Below are 13,867 nucleotides of genomic sequence, written 5' to 3'. Positions count from 1 at the left end.
TTAAAACTCAGAACATGTCAATATTTTTTTTCCAAAGAAAGGAATGTATGAATGTTTTCGGGGTATAACATTTTTAAGAGAATTAAGTTGACTATTTTCTTGTCCAAAGACTTGAAATCTTGGTTATTTTCTTAATCTTTTACATGGTTATACAATGAGGTTACATAATCGATTATCAAATTGGGCACATTGATACGAAACTGATGCTAGCTGATCATTTGACAAAGCCACTGGTTGTGGGAACTTTCAAGGGCAAGTCGAAAATATGAGTGTCCATGATAGTTTTGATTCTGCTGATAGGTGTGATTTTTATCGACAGTTCATTGTTTGGAATGTATATATATCGTAGCATCATATGGTATGATTTTGGATATTGTGATTCCGGGGTGAATTAATGCAGTATTGATACATGCATAATTTTTTGGAGTTCAATTTTCAAATGAATGCTGGAAGATGTTTATAAGATGTAGATTGTGTAAAACTCACGGTGATCATTAAAGAATGATTTTGTCATGAGCATATTTTGTCAAACCATAACTAGTTAACGTTCTATTGAATTAGTTATGATAAAGGTGAATTAATATATTGTAAATATAAATCAGTTTTAGAGTTTGCATACGTGTAAAAACGATATCCTATAATTGAGAAAGTACATTCAACGTGCTTCTGAAACCTAGCACTACTTATAGCTACTCAAAACACGATTGTCGGCTCCATAACCTAACATCTAATTTAACAAAATTATCGTTTAACAAAAAAAAAAAAAAAACATGATCGGGATTTGATGCGTTGGATGAACAATCAACCTGCACGATAGATAAAAGTTGGCTGCCATTGTATGTATATATAAATGAATTCCCTGCTCGCAGAGAATATGTTCTACGTCACTGAGGCTATCACCATAAGAATACAAGCCTTTAAGTGAGTAGAAGAGTTCTTTTTCGACCGCCATTTCTTTTACGACGGCCATGTCTTCAAAAGTTAAGTCTCTTTGCCTCAGTATTGATCGTGATCTAGACAGCATGCAAACATGGTTACGGAGTGGCTACGGTGGTAGGTCTGTGTTTAACGGCGGTGGTAAGATCGTAAGAGAGGATGGGGGAAGAAGATAGGATGGGGAAGTCAGGGTTTCCTCCTTTAGTTCTGAAAAAAACAGAAGTAAAAAATTCATGTTTATCTGTTGCTTTATAATTGGTTGAGTAAATTAATGGGTTTGAAAAATCTTTTTGCGGAAGGAAAATGGAACTTGCAATTTTGATCATCATTGCCAACAGACTTCGTCACATGGCATGACCAACCGTTTTTACACCATAGAGGTCAATTCGAAAAATGATAAGGGGTAAATGGTGGGTTGAGATTTTTCTCCCGAAATCGCAAACCGAAAAATTTTGACCCAACCCGATTCTATCTGAACTGAAAATACCCAAAACAGATTGATCCCCGAAATTTCGAGCCCCGAAACATTCGGTATGGAGATCGGTTTTACATGGTTGTTCAGTTCGGGAGTTTTGAACAGAACCGACTCTCTGAAAGCTCAATCATTAGAGAGAGTTGTGTAATTGCGTTTAATTCCTCGTTCTTCTATGGTGTAATTCCTTGCGTTTAATTCCAAATTGATGTTTAAGTTATTTGCTTAGCCAATCCACGTTCTTATATTGCGTGATCCTTTGCTTTGTTTGCGGTATGACGAAAATGCTAGGATTAGTTTGATATTATTGTGTTTTTTAAAAGAAAATAAAAAATTTAATATTTAACTACTTGTATTATACCACTTGAAATAAATAGTCGGTTTTTCAGCATGCCGAATTCACACGTGATGTTTTGATAAATGCACTTTAATATGGTAGTTGCACGTTTTCCAAAAAAAAAAAATATCTATATTTCCCTAATAAAACACCACGTCACAACCCAGAAGTCCAAACGCTCTGATGGGATATTCAATGACCACCACGTCGTCGTTTCACCACTTCTTCTCCGCCCCTTTTCACGCCCGGCACTGCACCGTCAAAAATGGCGCGATCCCCTTCCCTTCTCTCTCCTCCTCCGCAATGCCGCTCTTTCAAAGGCCTCGACTCTCTCTCCACCGCCGCCCTCAAAACGCACCGCTTCACCACACCTCTGAACGCTCCTCCCGCAGTCCCTCACCGGCAACTCGCAATGTAAAGGCCCGAGCATCGCTCCCAGAGCCGCCCTCGTCCTCCTCCTCCACCTCCACCATTACAAAACGCGTCGTTTTGAGCTCCGCATTGACCATAGCTCTGGCCGTCGCCAACCGCGTGTTCTACAAGCTGGCCCTCGTCCCCATGAAAAGCCACCCTTTCTTCTTGGCCCAATTCACAACCTTCGGGTATGAAAATCCGACCATTTCTCTTTAATCCTTGTTAATTTTTAATTTAATTTTCGAATTTACTGGGAATTATTGCTTTTGTGATGTGAGAAGAATAGTGGGTTTGTTTTGGTTACAGCTACGTGGTGATATATTTTTCGATATTGGTCGTACGGTACCGTTCTGGGGTTGTTACCGACGAAATGATAGGTCTTCCCAAGTCACGGTTTGCCGCCATTGGTGCCCTAGAAGCCCTTGGAGTTGCTTCTGGAATGGCTGCTGCAGGTACCATTCTTTTTTCTCTCTTGTTTTGGTTTGGTAATGTCAAAATTTGTGTTTTGTGAGTTATTTTATCCTGTTTAATTGGTTGAGTGGTTCCATCCCCCCCCCCAAAAAAAAATATGGTTGAATGGTGTTTTAAAATTTAAGCTAGATCTTCGTGGTTTTTGTTTGTGGTGAGAAATGAAGCAGGAAGTGTATGTTATTAGTGATGATTTTGGTGTTTGCTTTTCTGAATTTTACTTGTCCTCGACAGCCATGCTTCCCGGACCAGCCATACCCATATTGAGTCAGGTATTTTCTGCTATCCCAGAAAAAAGTAGTAAAATAAGAAGAAGAAGAATTAGGACTATGCATGGTATACAAACCAGGTTTTGCCTGATGGAAATTTGTCCACAATTTCACCTACTATGGATTGATGTGCTTAAGAACATATTAAACTGTTTTGGATGTGTATGCCCTGGAATAGGAAATTAGACCCATCTTGTATTGGAGTTCGGGATTGGAGGGCTACCCCATCGACATCAGCAGCATGGAGGCATACCATATGTAATTAGAAGTATAATCTGTTTCGTGAGAGAATATAATTTATAAGCAATGAGAGCAGTGTTTATGACGAAAATGCTTAAAGGATAATAGGTGGATGAATAGATACCAGGCATGCGGTAGTATGGGATGGCCAAGGGTTTTATTGGGGTCATTGTTGCTTCATTTGAGGTCAAGATAATTTTGTGGTAAAATATTACTCTAGAGAAGTGAAGTATAAGGAACTTTCCTTACCATTTAGTTTCCTGAAAGATTTATAGAAAGAGGAAAATAAGTCTAAACTCTCTTATAATGCATTATTGTGTTGGATGTGATTCTGTAACTGCCATTTAAATGTCTAGCAGCTGAGCCTTTTTTTTTTGCGTAAGCCAGGCTTAATTTGGTCAAGGATTAGATTCTTTCAGGTTGGACTGAACCAATTTATTGCATGAATAATTATTAAATATTTGGGTGCTAGAAGTTCTGTTTACCTTTTACTTTCCTTTACTTGTTGATCAAATAGAAGATAAGAACTCAGCAGGGCTGTAGAATTTTGTTCTGCTCTCCTCTAATAATTGGAGAATGGTTTCTCTGGTTATAATACAGTGCGGTAGAAATATGAAAATAAAATGTGAAAATCAAAGGGTATATCGAACATTTATTTTAGTCCAGATTCATAACAAAGGCATAATGGGTCTATTACTTGGAATCTTGTTTTCTTATTATACCTATATTTGCAATTTCCTCTTCTCAGCTTTTACCGTCTCCACATTGTGCAGACGTTTTTGGTGTGGCAGCTGAGTTTTTCTGCCCTTCTCTTGGGGAGAACATACACATTTAATCAGATTGTTGGCTGCATACTGGTAGCTACAGGTGTAGCAGCGGCTGTTTCAAGGTACCTTGATCCATTCTTCCACAGATTAAAGAGCTGCTACTGTGTTTGGTTATCTTTAATATTGTCCAGTTCTTCTGTCAGTTAAGCTGAAGGATCTGTGATACAGATCTTTCAAGGCCATTACTAGTAGTCACTTGGATGTGGTGTTCTTTAAACTGATGCCATGCCTACAAATGTTAACTGCATATTTATACATTGTGTTCCAGATAATAACAAAGCAAAGATCAGAAAAGTTGAATGGGCTCAACGATATACTGATTACATGTATAAACTTGAAGAGAACAGTTCAGAAGAAAGAATTGTGCCCAATGTTTGAACAGTTTGACGTCTGTTCTGTGTTTTCATCTCTCTGACAAATGCAATTTTAGATTAAATGCCTGAATTTTTTTGTTGAAAAGAAAGGCAAAATAACTCATTTTTATTCTGCTGATGATTAGTTTAACACCCTGTTTTGAATGTCTGCCTGAAGATTGTACTTCTAACAAGCATGCCTGCTCTGCACTTTCCTTGAGAGTTTGTTAGATATCACCTTTTTTTTCCTTGTGGCATCCTTTTATCTTTATTGCACTTCCTAGGATACGAACAACCTTATCATTTTATGTTATAATGGCTACCAATATTCTGTCTTCACTTAGTGGTGATTTTGATTATGAATGAAGTTTTTTCTAAATAAACTGAAATATTTCTACTGCTGCATGTATTTCATGACCCTCCTCTATTCTTACGATTTTTTTATCGGTTTTGTTCTTCCTTCTTGGTTAATAAAGTCTGTCAAGTGCCAATTTCTTTATTATCCAACTTTAGCAATGCTTTAACTGGACACTTTCTCTGAATTTTAACTTGAGATGGCGAACGTTGTTGGTAAATTTCATATTCTTAGAAAGTAAATTTGCAGTGTCATAAACTAGAGTATCTTGCACTCTTTGAGTTTCATTGTGACATGTTATAAAGTAAGGCTTCTGATAGTTATATGTAATGAAATTGCAGTGGCTCTGATTCTGGTCAGATGCTATCTGGAGTTGAGTCTATATGGCCAGCACTAATGATTGCTTCAAGTGCTTTTCAAGCCGGTGCATCTATAATCAAGGTTAAAGCAATGAACATTTGTTAAAAGTTCAGTGGTGCCCTTTATAGCAAAATAATCTATCTTGAATTTTTTGTCTTCAAACAGGAGTTTGTCTTTGTTGATGCTGCAGCCCACCTTAAGGTATGGCTATTTCCTCATCTTTTCAAATTGTTATCTAGCCTTCTAAACTTTATGGTTGACATAACTACTTGTGCATACTTTCTAAGTCATAAACCTTTTTACATTGCAGGAAAAGTCACTTGACATATTTGTTGTCAATTCTTTTGGATCTGGATTTCAGGTGACTGCTACATTTTTATAAGATAGTTTTTATATATTGTTGTCTTGTTTGTAATCTTGATGCACCTTAGTATGGTGGGCCCCGTTAATTATACCACAAGACCCTACCAGAACTAGAAAGATTTGCGCCGATATTTAACTAGATTTTTAGAGGTGATGAAGTTCCATTTAATTTGAAAATGGACATCAATATGGGATTATTTATATTCTTTCAAATGCCTGGGGTTCCCTCACTGTTATCATATGTATCCACACCTTACGTCTGCTTACTCAGGTTAACCGTAAAGTCCTGCACATAAAATTTCAATTTAACTGACAGGATACTGGTTGGCGACTGGTTTTGCTGAAATTATTCTTTATTTCCTGCGACTTGTAGGCTCTTTTTGTTCTTCTGTTTCTACCTTTCTTGTCAAACCTGAGAGGCATACCATTTGCGCAACTTCCTTCATATCTTAAAGATGGTGCTTGTTGCTTTCTGAATATTGGAGCCGATACAACAGGCAAGCTGTCATATCATTTTTTCTTTTCGTCTGTAGTCTTTTAAAATACCTGGATTGTATTGAGTATCTACTTTCCAGTCCATAAGTGAGCTGAAAATTATTGTTCATAATCTGAAAACACCTATTGTCATATCAAGCATGTGCAGAATGATTTTCTCTAACCTGTTCTTACTTTTAAATGGATGACTGCAATGAATGAAAAAGACTTTTATTGCATTACGAACGGGAAACATCGACTAGTAAGAGCAAAGCTTAAAATAGCATCCCAAGAATGGTAAAAGCTTTTGACACCAAGTTACATCTGAATAGTGTATATCATGAACTCATGTGAACATTGCAAGTGAACTTTAGGTGGTGATGAGAAAATCTACTTACATGGTTGCATAACATTTAGGAATGATGGGAAATCATGCACTTCACATAAAATCTCAGTTTGAATGCTGGCAGTAAAAAAGAACGAATTTTTTCTGTCATGTAATTCAATTTCAATTGGTTGAAGTGGTTATTCTGATGTGATAATTCTCGTCAAGATGTTAAAAGCTTCTTGAGGTTTTCTTGGGTTCAAATTCTTACCAACACATTTGTCACTTGTGTCAGGTTGCAATGGGGCTCCGTTACTACCATTGCTGTATATAGCTACCAATCTGTTTTTCAACATATCATTGCTGAATGTCGTAAAGATTTCCTCTGCAGTTGTTGCTTCTCTCATCGTGATGTTGTCAGGTTCGTTCTCTTTTACACTTGTATGTAAATACTCATTGTTAGGCGCTAGCCCTGTTGTGGTTATGCCAAGTACCTGGTATATCTTTATAGTCTACATATACTTAGTTGACCTTTCCACCCCTAAAGGTTAAGATTTTGGGTTGGATGACCACCAGTTACCCAACAGTTTAACCTTAAACCTTTAAAGGGACCGCACATGACATGAGAACCACTCGTAACTTGTCCACGTGGATGACCACCTAAAAGAAAGGTCCCACATGAGATTCTTATAGTACCATCCCACAATCGGTGGTTAAGTAGTTAGTAGAGCGATATATATCTCTGATTTGGTTCTGCACTTTAACAGTTTTGGCTTTTCGATTGGATGCTTAAGCATAGAGGACTAAAAAGATATTCACTGTCACGCAATATGTGCCCATGCGTATAAGCACTTATGCGCTTCATGGTCATTGATCTATACAAGAATGTGCAACTAACCTATGTTTTTGAATAAAGTTTTTATAACATAAGCTTTCGTTTATGTTGCAGTGCCAATATCAATTTATGTTCTTTCCCTTCCCTTGCCGTATATGGAAGGAGGTTCAACTTTGAGCCCCTTTTTCCTCTTCGGTAGTGCGGTTCTTGTGTTGGGTCTTACTCTGTACAGCATACCCCAGCCTGCCAAGGATGTGCTGTGAAATTAGTTGACATTACCAACTACGGTGTTGAAAGATGTTATATATATTCTAGATATTCAATTTGTATATCGAGTCGCCACTCAATATTAAGGTTTGGTGGTATTCCTTTTCACTCGTAAGGTTTGGTGGTATTCCTTTTCACTCAATATCAACGTTTTCTAAACTTTGTTTTCAAATAATTAATTAAAGATTAGTTTAAATACAAATTATTCATTCAATTCTTGTGAAGGACGATATTGCTTAAGCTGCTATATTACGCTAAGCTTTGTATATTTTGTAAATTGCTTCTGTCGGCTCTAACATGGTGTAGCGTTGTTTCAGGTACAACGCTAAGCACAAGAACATGTTTTAGGTGTATACCAGCTGTTCTATTTCTTAAGATTTTAATTATGACAAACAATTTTATTTTATTTCATATTTGGTTTGAAATTTTAATTTTGTTGAACTATGCATAATTTTTGTTAAAATTACAAACCAAATATGAAATTAAAATAAAATTGTTTGTCATAATTAAAATCTTAAGAAATAGAACAGCTGGTATCCACCCAAAACATGTTCTTGTGCTTAGCGTTGTACCTGAAACAACGCTACACCATGTTAGAGCCGGCGGAAGCAATTTACAAAATATACAAAGCTTAGCGTAATATAGCAGCTTAAGCAATATCGTCCTTCACAAGAATTGAATGAATAATTTGTATTTAAACTAATCTTTAATTAATTATTTGAAAACAAAGTTTAGAAAACGTTGATTTGGGAATTTAAAATATTGAAAACAAATTTAAATTAAAACAAGTAGAGAAAGTAGCGAAGCAAGGAAAGTAAAAGTAAACAATTTTTAAAAATTAAGTTGTAAAAGTATTAGGGTTCCGTATTTATCTTAATAATCCTATGTAATTTTACTAATTACTTATGAATTAAACATGCAATTTTGAATGTTAGGTTTTCCTCATACATATTCTCCTCATGATATATTCATATTCAAGCCAAAACATATATCTAACATGCAATACGTCTGTGGTATTTAAATCAAATGTGAACATGTAAGACTCATTAAGATATGTAAAAACGCTTTGAAAAACCAAGCAACCCTTAAGAACATGTGAAATTACAATTATCAATCACAAAAAGCAACACTCAATCCTCTGATGATATTCTGATCGAATTGCATTCGATTTCTTATCGAAACATTCTAATGGTAGTTGATCATTAAGAAATAAAGACAATTTAAACACGTGATTAATAATTCAAAATATTCATGATTTCGTTACAAAAGAAAATTAGTTACAAAAAATCATAAAACAAAAGGAATTTTATTGAACTAGAAAAAGGATAGAAAACATCTTGAGAGAAGAATACAAATCGTCAAAGCCTAGCATAATTCTCCAAATTGATGCGTTCAAAACCCAAATGGCTAAACAGCTTTATCTATACTCCTACAAAATAAAATACTTCCTAGAACAGATCTTTCAAAAACTAGGAAACAAAATGGAAAAAGAGAAACTAATAAACATAATCCTAATCAAATATGGAAATTTGCCCAGCCAAAAATCAGCCACGTTTCTAGACCTCAAGGCTACAAATCAGGCCCAAAACTACTTGAATTAAAGCTTAGGACATCCTCTCCAAGTTCCAAGAGGAAACCAATAGCAAAAGACACCATCTTGGACGCCACAAAGCCCAAATAAGCTCAAAACGTCACTTTAACAACCCTACACACTGCTCCTTTTGATTTCATCACTATAAATAAATTGATGGATAGAAAAATGGGAACTTTAACAAAAAGCTCCTGGTACTGTTCACTTTAACGAAAAACCATATTTTTACACTAAAAGGTCAATCATGATACTATTCACTTTACCTTTTATTTTGTCCTTATCGTTAAAATTCAATGTTTTCAAACCCCCTTCATTAGTTTTCCTTAGAAAAATTTGTAACTTTGAGACAAACAAGTTGAGAGACTCAGAAACATCATTTTAATGAAATCACTCCAAAATTCATCCATTTGAATACTTTTTTCTCAAGATGAAGTTGAATGTCCTATATTTGAAATATAAATCAAAGTATAAAAATTCAACCAAAATAAATACCAAAACATACAGTAAAATATATAGTATAATATCGGCTCATCAAACACCCCCAATGTGAAAACCCGTTCCTGGATTTCACTATTATAATTTACGTATTTCATATTTATGGGCTTTTATATTATTATGTGAATTTAATCTAATTTAATTTATTTTAGATTTTAATTACTTAGTTACAAATTGATTTTTCGAAAATAATCATATAAAATCCGTAGATCTTCGGGGGATCACTCCTAATATTTTCGAATAGAGTGCGATCACACGAGTGCATAGGCGAAATTGTTTGCAAATCCAGACGATAACAAAGAAGTTACAGACGTTTCGAGTTTGATTTAGATAGTAAAATAGGAGTTTATATAAATTAATAAATAAAATAAAGACAAAAAGAAAGGAGAGGAGGACTCCCAAGGAAGAGGGAGGGTTATATTACCTGATAATATGACCACATCAAGTGCATAAGTTGACAGCTTGACATTACCCTGCCTGCCAAGGATGTGCCTTGAAATTAGTTTACAATACCAACTCAAGTGTTGAAAGATGTTATATATTCATGATATTCAATTTGTATCTCGAGTTACCATTCAATATTATGGTCTAGTAGTATTCTTCTTCACTCATTAGTGAGAGGTCTAAAGTTCGAACCTCGTAGATGACAAATTCGATACCACATTAGATTGCTTATTGTGTGACATAGCCTAATTGCCCCCCTCCTCTAATATGTAAAATATATCGTTATACTCGAAAAAAAAAAAAATGTATCTCAAGTCACGTCCAGTCCAGTATTGTATCCTACTCAATCCCAGTAAAGAGCATGACCTTTTCCCTAACGCTCTCTTTAAGAACTGGAATATAACTCATTTTGTTCCGCCCTCGTTCAAACGGGTCATGTTGAACAAGAATCGAAAGAAAAACTTGTGCAGATGCGGTCGTATAAAGGAGCTTCAATCGTAATTTACGGACTGGTAATTGCATGCAAGATTGACACGAGATAAAGCAAGTAAAATTTCTCTGGTGTAGGGTTAGATGCAAGAACAAAAAGATTAAAACAAACAACTCTAATCGGTCCAAACAAAATTTTGTTCCCTACTTGGAAGTTGGAACCCTCCAGCGTTCCAATCAGCACACACTGCCGCCAAAAGAAAAACACTTGAGATTTGTAGGAAAGCTATTTCATGCTACTGGAGCAATCGGAGCTTGGCCCGGCAAATAAATTGTTGGGCGTTGTCAAGCTCGGCATACGCTATTCCTTCAACGCCTCATCTGCACAAACAGTCGAAAGTGTCAATGCCTTTGCGATAATATCATAAAATCAAATAAAGCATAAAACCGACTGAAGCCATGAATAAATAAACGCAAATATGGAAGAAGAAAAAATTTGAATACTAGAAACTCATGCACACAAGAAAACCCGAGTAGCCAGCTGGATAATTTAGAAGGTTTGATGGTACTGGTTCGGGCAAAAACAGAAATAATCCAGCAGCTTGCTAAAAGGATTTGAGAATTAAGATAAACATTCACCAAATTAATCACTCAGGAATGGGTACATCCGGTAATTAGACACATTAGAGATAACTCGACTGCGTCAAAACCCTAACAATCTTGTAGCTAATTTCAGTGAAGGTCTTGATTCTAGACAGATTTACCATACGTAACATTCACCAGCTGGGCTGCTCTATCAAGATATTACATGAAATGCCAAGAAAAATTCACGTGCATGATATGGATTGATAGGAGGGAGAACAATAGGAAGTGTTCTGCAGTAAATTTATAGGTGTCATTTTGTGCAGCTTCAAGACTCTGACCATACGTAAACATGAACGAGAAAAAGAAATGCAGGCGTTCCTAGATGAGTTGTGACTAAGTAAGAAATGCATTAAGCATGGCAAGTTATAGCCCACCACCAAATATTCTAATGAAGATGGTACAATCAGTAATCGGCAGAGACTTAGTTCAGATACCAAAACAGTACTTTTCCACATTATACTGAGGCTCGAGTATTCAATATAAAGACGCATATATCACTAAATGGTCTGCCTACAGAAGTCTATACGCGCATATTCCTGTGAGGACAGGACATGCTTTCCAATTTTTCCAATAGGCTTGTATAACACGGCCATTCACGTCCTAAATTTATACCCACATATTTAGTACAAACGAACAACTTCATGGAAATATAAAACAGTTAACGTTGAATTTGCACGTTAGAAAAAGTCCAAGGGGAACAGAGGTTCACAAATGCAGTTGGTTCAGAACAAAAGAGGGACACATATTTCACAAACTAAACTTGATTCCTTTTTAAGAGATTATGACATACCTTGCGCTTCTTATGCCTCCCCATTCCACCCCTAGCACTGCGGGAGCTTGCAACCTGCTCATCATTCTCATCGTCCAAGGGTAAACCCTTAATTTCATCATAGAAATTCTCCGTCAAACCAAGCAACCTGATAGAAACGATTCAGAACAGCCATCCATACAGAAAAATAAATTTGGAATAATCGAAAAGGAAAATCATAAATAATTTCTCAAATGACCATTACCCATTTCTTGATTTCTTTAAGTGTTTTTCTCTCTGTTTCTCCTTCTTTGTAATAGGAGCACGCATGAAAAGTTCCTCTTCTTGCCGTTCACGTTCATCCCTCTTTGCCCTGTATCTCGCTAGTTCTATGCTTTCAGCTCCAACACTTTCTACAATCTGTAATTGACATAAAAACAGCAGTTACAAGAGCAGTATATCCAGCAGTCATGCCTGGTAACTCCACAAAAACAGGCCACAACAAACCTCTTCAGGCCTCCCCTCCAAATCATCCACCAGTTCCCTCACATAAGCACTCTGCTTAGCTTGTCGTAAAGTATTCTTATCCCTTCTCAATGCATTTTTTTCCTGCTTTGACAACTTATCTTCCTCCATCAAAGTCGGGGCAAATTTGGGAGGTCGATACACATCCTTACCATCCTACAATATACAAAATAGAAGAAGAAACCTCGAGTATTGTTTGGCAGATGACAAAAGAGGAATTCAAACATTGTACTGATGCGCATTTCACCTTAGAATTCACATCTGTTTTGCTAACAAGCATGTCAGGGTTAGGGCGGTATCTCAGCAAATCATCTGTTTGCTGAGGCACATTGGGTTGTGGTTCCTTCCCACTTGGCCCTACATCTTCGGTTGTGCTCGTAGTAACCTTGGTGAGCTTCTCAACTTGGTACTGGAGCTTCTTGTCAATGGGTCGAATCTGTTGCACACAAAAAGGGTGCGAATTGATTGATAACTGACTACACGGTTACTAGAACGACAAAGAAAAAGAAAAAAGGATCACCAGAGGCCCAGACCTTTTCCAGAAACAACCTTATCTCCACAAGGCTACGAACAACAGGATGCCCATTTATTGAAAACCCTTTAGCCTTACGAAGTAAGTAATAGACAAGTGACTGGCAATAGTTTAGAAGCAGCAAATGCTTGGCTTCAAGATAGCTTATCCCGTCTGCTGTCGGATAATTATTTGCTTTCACCTGATACATTTGACATGGAGAAGAAAACAAATGAAACATGTGCCCTTTGATGCAAATCATACTTGTTATACTAACACGCCAGTGGGACTCCTATGATCTCCAAGTATTAAAAGATTGCTGCAAAAAATGGAAAATTTCGAAAAAAGAGAAACATAGCCTTCTAGTCAAATCAGTTTTTATCCCTCAAATTAATATTAAACCTCAAGGAAGCACACTATCAATCCAGAAACAGTTTTCCTACAGCCTACAAACTAGCAGAACAATTTCGAAACAAGATTTCTTGACCGAAATAAACCGATAGTGAAACTAAAACGATCCCAGAAGAGGGAACTCGTTTACCTTTGCAGTTAAAGCTTGGACTTTTGCCCTCACTGTATCTAATCCTTCCTTCATTTCTCTCAACAAAGCAGCAAGCTGGGGAGCTTCTCTGAAAAAACAAAAAGCAACAGAATGTAAATATCATACCGAATTCGAATATCGAAACCCAATCAGCATAATTGCAGATTGAGAAATTGAACTCACTGCTTTACTCTATTTTCAGACATTGGGTTTGAATTTGAAGCGTCTTCCATGGTTTTGAAGCTTCAGATTTCAAAACCCTAAAGATCGTCAAAACGTAAAGCTCGATGGGAGAGAAAGAAGATGAATCAGAAGAAGAAGAGGAGGAAGAGAGAAGCTTGAGTCGTTGCCTGCGATAGGAAGAGAGGCTGGATTGAGAGGTTTTATTGAGGTTTTAGGTTTCGTTTTCTTTTTCTTTTTTTTTTTAGAGGTTGTATTTATTTATCGTCGAAATGATTGAGAGGTTTTATTTATTTATTTTTATAAAACCAGAATAATCGTTTTTTGTATTTATTACAAACAATAATACTATATCATTCTATACTAACATAAGAGAGGATTTAAACATCCACGAATGTTATTTTTAGAGCTACGAGTTCTGCTTTGACATACTGTTTAACTCGGAAGTCAAAAGTACGCTACC

General features: G+C 36.3%; 2 protein-coding genes across 4 annotated transcripts; one reads left to right on the top strand and one right to left on the bottom strand.

Annotated features, from left to right (window-relative positions):
• The first annotated feature begins 1,913 nt into the window (after positions 1 to 1,913).
• Positions 1,914 to 7,410, top strand: LOC125475967 (protein CLT2, chloroplastic). Of its 2 annotated transcripts, none has more exons than XM_048581491.1 (10): positions 1,914 to 2,347; positions 2,466 to 2,611; positions 2,862 to 2,899; positions 3,910 to 4,025; positions 5,013 to 5,112; positions 5,197 to 5,232; positions 5,342 to 5,392; positions 5,768 to 5,891; positions 6,489 to 6,614; positions 7,143 to 7,410. In XM_048581491.1, the coding sequence occupies exons 1-10, from the start codon at positions 1,929 to 1,931 to the stop codon at positions 7,289 to 7,291; spliced, it is 1,305 nt and encodes a 434-aa protein (XP_048437448.1). In that variant the 5' UTR covers positions 1,914 to 1,928; the 3' UTR covers positions 7,292 to 7,410. The 2 variants fall into 2 exon arrangements, with proteins under 2 accessions (XP_048437448.1, XP_048437449.1); XM_048581492.1 differs by lacking the exon at positions 7,143 to 7,410 and adding an exon at positions 6,961 to 7,123.
• A 1,161-nt stretch (positions 7,411 to 8,571) lies between these two features.
• On the bottom strand, positions 8,572 to 13,702 carry LOC125475968 (neuroguidin-like). Of its 2 annotated transcripts, XR_007257321.1 has the most exons (9): positions 13,408 to 13,702; positions 13,225 to 13,312; positions 12,706 to 12,885; positions 12,420 to 12,608; positions 12,155 to 12,328; positions 11,913 to 12,067; positions 11,690 to 11,816; positions 10,463 to 10,635; positions 8,572 to 9,858 (listed from the first exon to the last, which is right to left on the bottom strand). XR_007257321.1 is itself a non-coding variant. In XM_048581493.1 (8 exons), the coding sequence occupies exons 1-8, from the start codon at positions 13,455 to 13,457 to the stop codon at positions 10,624 to 10,626; spliced, it is 975 nt and encodes a 324-aa protein (XP_048437450.1). In that variant the 5' UTR covers positions 13,458 to 13,702; the 3' UTR covers positions 10,354 to 10,623. The 2 variants fall into 2 exon arrangements, 1 of the variants encoding a protein (XP_048437450.1); XM_048581493.1 differs by lacking the exon at positions 8,572 to 9,858 and having other exon boundaries at positions 10,354 to 10,635.
• Positions 13,703 to 13,867: the final 165 nt, after the last annotated feature.

This window comes from the organism of the source record quoted next, unplaced genomic scaffold (genome assembly GCF_019419815.1).
Source record: "Pyrus x bretschneideri cultivar Hongxiangsu unplaced genomic scaffold, Pyrus_bretschneideri_v1 Contig17, whole genome shotgun sequence".
Taxonomy (NCBI): domain Eukaryota; kingdom Viridiplantae; phylum Streptophyta; class Magnoliopsida; order Rosales; family Rosaceae; genus Pyrus; species Pyrus x bretschneideri.
This window is presented reverse-complemented; position numbering and strand designations above follow the sequence as displayed.

What these genes read in the sequence shown, in the direction of transcription:
- LOC125475967 (XM_048581491.1), top strand. Translation starts at nt 1,929, where the DNA reads ATGGGATATTCAATGACCACCACGTCGTCGTTTCACCACTTCTTCTCC. An exon ending in GCCCAATTCACAACCTTCGG is followed by an intron (nt 2,348 to 2,465) that starts GTATGAAAATCC and finishes TTTTGGTTACAG; the next exon opens with CTACGTGGTGATATATTTTT. An exon ending in TATTGGAGCCGATACAACAG is followed by an intron (nt 5,892 to 6,488) that starts GCAAGCTGTCAT and finishes CACTTGTGTCAG; the next exon opens with GTTGCAATGGGGCTCCGTTA.
- LOC125475968 (XM_048581493.1), bottom strand. Translation starts at nt 13,457, where the DNA reads ATGGAAGACGCTTCAAATTCAAACCCAATGTCTGAAAATAGAGTAAAG. An exon ending in TCTGAAAATAGAGTAAAGCA is followed by an intron (nt 13,313 to 13,407) that starts GTGAGTTCAATT and finishes TTGTTTTTTCAG; the next exon opens with AGAAGCTCCCCAGCTTGCTG. An exon ending in TGGAGGGGAGGCCTGAAGAG is followed by an intron (nt 12,068 to 12,154) that starts GTTTGTTGTGGC and finishes TGTCAATTACAG; the next exon opens with ATTGTAGAAAGTGTTGGAGC.